General features: G+C 32.8%; 1 protein-coding gene across 1 annotated transcript; it reads left to right on the top strand.

Annotated features, from left to right (window-relative positions):
• The first annotated feature begins 1,609 nt into the window (after positions 1–1,609).
• LOC111986350 (amino-acid permease BAT1 homolog) lies at positions 1,610–6,557 on the top strand. The gene is made up of 5 exons (XM_065780884.1): positions 1,610–1,755; positions 1,967–2,146; positions 5,030–5,353; positions 5,447–5,629; positions 5,922–6,557. Exons 1-5 carry the CDS (start codon positions 1,645–1,647, stop codon positions 6,411–6,413), a joined length of 1,290 nt encoding a protein of 429 aa, XP_065636956.1. The 5' UTR covers positions 1,610–1,644; the 3' UTR covers positions 6,414–6,557.
• Positions 6,558–7,086: the final 529 nt, after the last annotated feature.

Raw genomic sequence — 7,086 nt, 5'->3', positions numbered from 1 at the left:
GGATGCCATATTTCATGAAATAGTATCTTGCATTAATTATATAGAAAATATTTGGAGGGTATGGAAAAGGCAAGAGAGAATACCTGCAATGATTCTGGTAGACATTTTAATTCTTAATTCTAGATCATCGGATGCCACCGTGGCACAATTTTTTATGAAACTCAATTTCTGTAAACTCGAGTTACATATAGAATTCGAGCTTTTTAAACTCGAGTTTTAAAACAGTGAAATTTTCCAAAATATTTCGTGGACAATGATATATTACTACATACTTTGGCAAATAGTGCTATTAGCCCAAGGTGTACACTACAGGTGGGTTTAGTTTTGTGCGTTTTGGAATTTGGTCCATTGATTTATTTTGGATTGGATTGGATTGGAGGACTAGATGAGCTATTTGGTTTGTTTCCCCGAGTGATGCTTGAAATACTTTACTAAACACCTTACAAATTGAACATTCATTAATCACGAAAAAGTAATTCAAATATTCATTTATTATCATGTTTAAGTGATACTAATTATATTATTGCCACATTAATTTGTAATTTTTAATGGTAAAATTTACAATATTTTTAACATTTTTTTCTCCAAATAATCGGAAAAAATTAGATTTTACCACCTTAAATTATATCCCAAATTATACTTTGTACTGTAAATTTTTTAAATACATGTTTTGCACCCTCAACTATCATTCTTGTTACGCGAAAAAGCTGAAGTCATTTACAAGATGTCTCAAAATTTAGCCCAAACCAGGACTCCATGCGCCTCAGTCTTTCCTGTGCCGCATGAAGCTAGCAAAGTGCTTCACGCTCGCCATAAGCCTCTCACACTTGCAAGTTCATCCCCTCTCAATTTGTGCCGTATGTATCTCTTTAATCGTGCCACGTCACATACTTGCCACCTTATCTGTCTCATCTTTCCCCATGTCAAACCTTATAGGGACTAAGTCCCACGTCGGTGCCTGCCACATCAGCATCCAGTGCCACATCAGCATCGATTAAGATTGACCCGACCTGAGCCCAATCTGTAAGTTAGATCCGATTCGAACTGCAAATCTATTCGTTGACCAAGGTTGACACTTTTCACTTATTTGTATCTTAACTCCGTTTCTTGGGTAGATTCTAATTAATTTTGGGGTATGCATGTTTTCTCATATAAGGCTCCCAAGTCACAAAAATTGGCCCATTTCTTATTCTTTTTTAGTTTAATCTATGCGAAATTTGTCAACTCACTCACATGCGTCATGATGATTTGAAGCTTACATTTGATTATAAGCCGATTTTCCTCAAGCTATTGTACCCGGTCTTCAGCCATATTAGCCAGTCTTTGGTCACTAATGCAACCGTTCTTAGGTTTGTGTAGCCGTATTCAGACATTTGTCTTTCTACAGAATAATTTAACAAGAGAAGGGCTGCTAAGAGAATTTAGAAACTTTGTGGCACCCACTGATACTTTTGTTTAGAGTAGGGGTCGAAGTTAATATTAAAAAGTTATAGAGGCTTGTAGAAATTTAGTTTGACCACGTGAATTGTGAATTGACATAATAGTATAATATAAAATTCAAGAACTTAAAATATGCATGACAGTTCTACTTCTCCCTTCATCTTTATATATGTTTTCGCAGTTATACAATTTATAGATACGCATATGGCTTTTAGAGAGGTAGATGTTGGAGTGAATCCAAGAGCTATGGAAGTTGATTCTGGAGAGAAGCGTCTAAACGAGCTTGGATACAAGCAAGAACTCAGAAGAGAAATGGTACATATATGATACTTTTGGTTATATGTGTTATATATATATATATATGTATTTAAACAAAAAATCTTGGAATTCTAATTGATGTGTTTTGAATTAAGGACATCCAGAAACTTTTTATTTGATATTACATAAATGTTGATGGGGTTTTCTGAATAATATGTATGGAACCATCGAGATGAGAAAATTTCCTCTCCTCTTTTGGAAATTGCAGAGTTTATTCAAGACATTCGCAATAACTTTTTCGGCCATGGCTTTTTTTGTTGGAACACCACTGTACGGACCAAGCCTACTTTATGCAGGCCCTGCAAGCTTGATATGGGGTTACGTTGTGGTCACATTCTTCACCTGGTTTGTTGGATTCGCCATGGCTGAGATATGCTCATCATTTCCAGTATGCATCATTGTCTTCTTCTTTTTTTTAGTTTCTTCTCTAATGTTACTCAGATTCACTGTTTTTATAATAGTATATACTATAATTCTGCTCACATCATGGTGGGAAAAAACAAGTAGTCCTGGCCGGCAGCTTTCTTGACTTGACTGGTGGCAGAGTTTGAAAGGGTCTTCTGACTTTTGTGAATATTGTGTCTGTTTGCCAAAATTTTTAGCTTTTAGCTCTTTCTTTTTTCTTTTTCTTTTTTTTTTTTCAGTTATTTATTTATATATTTAAAATTTAACAAAATTATTTTTTAAATTCCCAACTCTTTCTTCTCTCTTTGCTTGTATGCAGCGATAAAGTATAGAACTAGTAATGATGCAGGTAGTAACTGATATTTCTCAATTTTCAAGTATAAAGGTGTGGCCTCTAATATTTAGGCCAAAAAAGAAAAGAAAAGGTTTTTAATAAAAAAACTTGTGGCTATCATTAGAGGACTAGAGTACTGGGTAGTGCTATAGAGACTAATAAGAAGAGGGAAAAAAATTAAAAAAAGAAAAGAAATTGGTTGTTTGTTTGACTTTTGTGGTCTTAGAACAATAGAAAAGTTGTTTATTTAATGTTTTGTAATGATTTTTTTTTTTTTGAGAAACTTTGTAATGAATTGTTAATATTAATATTGTTGTGACTTTATTATCAATAAATTATTAACATTAAATTTGTTATGTTCTATGGGCATGTTTATTTGGGTTTATGTTTGGGATTAATTTCGTGGAAAATGTTGTGGATTCGGGTGTTCTTAGCATTATTCAAAGAGAAGTTATAAATAATTCATAAACTAATAATTTTAGGGATTAGTGTTGATGTCCTAATGTTTGAAAATCTTAAAATAAAATCTTGAAAAATCACCAACAATGAAATTGGTATTAGTTTATATATTGTAGTGTGATTTTGGATTGCATTTGCAAATATGAGATTATGATGTTAATGAACATGATAAAATTCGATAAGCTTACATTAAGCTTCCCCCCCCCCCTCCCAGGTTCGAAGTCTAATTCAGTCCCTAGCTCTGACAATTACTCTAGATTTTTTTAAATAGAAGCAATGAATTAAAACCTCTTCATCTTTGTGCACACGTCTCATGCTAATATGCTTGTTTCCTATAAATTTGGAAAATGATGATAACCTCTATGAATTATGATTAAGTAGTAAAGATTCTTAACTTCAACGTTTAGAGTAATTGGAGCACCATTTTATTATATTCTGCAAATACTTAAGAATTTGTCCAACTTTTGCATAGCAATATATATATATATATAGGAAGATTGGATTAAGATCCTTTAGCTTTCTTAGTATAACTTATTTTAGAGTTTTTAAAATTCTATTCATTTATCTTGAAATGAGTGGATTAAATTTTACCACATCATCAATATTTAAAAAATATTAATTGTCATCATATTTGGTATCTTTTTCTAGAATTATTAATGATATGGAAAAATCCAATTTACTCAATTTAAATTGAAAAAATAAAATTTTGAAAACTCTAGAGTATACTAATCCATGTAGATCAATTTACTTCTTTTAATTGACATGTCATGAGAGAATGCAGGTAATAGGCGGATTCGTTGTAATTATAGGTCTTCCACTTATATCAACCTCAACACAATCAGCATCATATGTGTTTACTCATTTTGAAACATCTCCTGAGGCAACTGGAATACATAGTAAACCTTACGCAATAATTTTATCAGTACTTCTAAGCCAGTACTGCTTGTATGGCTACGACACTGCAGCTCATCTAACTGAGGAAACAAAAGGCGCTGACAGAACAGGTCCTATGGCCATTCTTTCTTGTATAGGAATCATTTCAACATTTGGATGGGCTTATATCTTAGCTCTAACTTTCTGCATCCAGGTATATATGATTAGTATGAAGAATCTGGCTTTTGTTTCAGAATTTCATTCGCTCGACCATTAGGTTTGACATTAGACAATGTTGTTACTGCAGGATCCAGCCAATTTATTTAACACAAACAATGAGACAGCTGGTGCACTTGTACCAGCACAAATAATATATGATGTGTTTAATCAAAGGTATCATAGTGGCACAGGAGCCATAATTATCCTCTGTATCATTTGGGGAACCTTCTTCTTTTGTGGGCTCTCAGTCATTACCGGTGCTGCTAGAGTAGTAAGCAAAACTGAAAATCTGTGTCTTTGGTTGTTTCCTAGTTCAACTATTATAATTTTATAACAATAAGAGTGATCTTGGAGATATTATAAATTTTATTATATAAATCTTACGTACTGATGCTANACATTAAGCTCCCCCCCCCCCCCCCCCCAACCCAGGTTCGAAGTCTAACTCAGTCCCTAGCTCCGACGATTACTCTAGATTTTTTAAAATAGAAGCAATGAATTAAAACCTCTTCATCTTTGTGCACACGTCTCATGCTAATATGCTTGTTTCCTATAAATTTGGAAAATGATGATAACCTCTATGAATTATGATTAAGTAGTAAAGATTCTTAACTTCAACATTTAGAGTAATTGGAGCACCATTTTACTATATTCTGCAAATACTTAAGAATTTGTCCAACTTTTGCATAGCAATATATATATATATATAGGAAGATTGGATTAAGATCCTTTAGCTTTCTTAGTATAACTTATTTTAGAGTTTTTAAAATTCTATTCATTTATCTTGAAATGAGTGGATTAAATTTTACCACATCATCAATATTTAAAAAATATTAATTGTCATCATATTTGGTATCTTTTTCTAGAATTATTAATGATATGGAAAAATCCAATTTACTCAATTTAAATTGAAAAAATAAAATTTTGAAAACTCTAGAGTATACTAATCCATGTAGATCAATTTACTTCTTTTAATTGACATGTCATGAGAGAATGCAGGTAATAGGCGGATTCGTTGTAATTATAGGTCTTCCACTTATATCAACCTCAACACAATCAGCATCATATGTGTTTACTCATTTTGAAACATCTCCTGAGGCAACTGGAATACATAGTAAACCTTACGCAATAATTTTATCAGTACTTCTAAGCCAGTACTGCTTGTATGGCTACGACACTGCAGCTCATCTAACTGAGGAAACAAAAGGCGCTGACAGAACAGGTCCTATGGCCATTCTTTCTTGTATAGGAATCATTTCAACATTTGGATGGGCTTATATCTTAGCTCTAACTTTCTGCATCCAGGTATATATGATTAGTATGAAGAGTCTGGCTTTTGTTTCAGAATTTCATTCGCTCGACCATTAGGTTTGACATTAGACAATGTTGTTACTGCAGGATCCAGCCAATTTATTTAACACAAACAATGAGACAGCTGGTGCACTTGTACCAGCACAAATAATATATGATGTGTTTAATCAAAGGTATCATAGTGGCACAGGAGCCATAATTATCCTCTGTATCATTTGGGGAACCTTCTTCTTTTGTGGGCTCTCAGTCATTACCGGTGCTGCTAGAGTAGTAAGCAAAACTGAAAATCTGTGTCTTTGGTTGTTTCCTAGTTCAACTATTATAATTTTATAACAATAAGAGTGATCTTGGAGATATTATAAATTTTATTATATAAATCTTACGTACTGATGCTATTGAATTGAACCAATTTCTTTCATTATCAAATCAGTTAGTTAGCCTTTAGTAATAAAATTGACAATATCACAGTGTTCAATTTTTGTTTGATTGGCTTTTTTTTTTTTTATCGCAATCCATAACCTCCGCTAAAAATTTCAATGCATGTATATTTTCTACTCCCTAGGTTTATGCTCTATCAAGGGATGGAGGAATTCCATTTTCACCAATCTGGACAAAACTACATCCAAAGTACAAGAATCCAACAAATGCGGTGTGGTTATGTGCGGCCATTTCCATTATCTTAGGACTTCCCATCTTGAAACTCAATGTGATTTTCACTGCCATCCTCTCAATTAGTACAGTTGGATGGGTGGGTAGCTATGCTGTCCCGATTTTCGCAAGGCTGGTCATGGATGAGAAGCATTTTACACCAGGTCCCTTCTATTTGGGTAGAGCAAGCAAGCCAGTTTGCTTGATATCTTTCATATATATATGTTATACCTGCGCAGCTTTTCTATTACCAACTCTTTACCCTCTCCGATGGGATACTTTCAACTATGCACCTATAGCCATCTCTGTAGCATTGACACTCATACTGCTTTGGTGGTTCTTGGATGCAAGGAAATGGTTCAAGGGACCAGTAAGGAATATTGACGTACAGAATGGAGTCCATTGAAGTTAGAAGTTTTATCATAAAGAAAGAATTAATAAAGTTGTTCGAGAAGAGTATTTCATCAATCCACTTCAAATCATGTAAACTGATTGAAAAGAGCACTAAAAGTTATCTTTGTACTAAGATATATATATATATATATATATATATGTGTATAAAGGACTTGCATCCCTATTTTGAGTTTTGATAGAAACTACAAATCTGATTGAAAAGAGCACTAAAAGTTATCTTTGTACTAAGATATATATATATATATATATATATATGTGTATAAAGGACTTGCATCCCTATTTTGAGTTTTGATAGAAACTACAAAATTTCCTTGTTGAATCCAAGAGAACCTGAATTGCATAACCTCACTAAGTTTAGTCAATACATAATATTTTATATTAATGCGAACAAAACAATGACATACAGACCCACATCACATAAGTGTCCATTTTGACGTTAGTTTATTTAGGTTTTCATTTTGTTTAAATGTAAATTAAAATATACTTAGAATTGAAAAAGGTACTTTTAAAAAAAACTGTACATTAACAAAATAAGTTTACTGACAAACTGACATTTCAATTTATGGTTATTGTGAAATACAAAGAGAAAAGAAAAAAAAAAAAAAAAATTCGTGACTTCAGTTTGCTTTTTAGGTGCGTGTAAAACAATTTGTGTGTGTGTGTGT

This window comes from Quercus suber, unplaced genomic scaffold (assembly GCF_002906115.3).
Source record: "Quercus suber isolate HL8 unplaced genomic scaffold, Cork oak 2.0 scaffold_249, whole genome shotgun sequence".
NCBI classification, from domain to species: domain Eukaryota; kingdom Viridiplantae; phylum Streptophyta; class Magnoliopsida; order Fagales; family Fagaceae; genus Quercus; species Quercus suber.
This window is presented reverse-complemented; position numbering and strand designations above follow the sequence as displayed.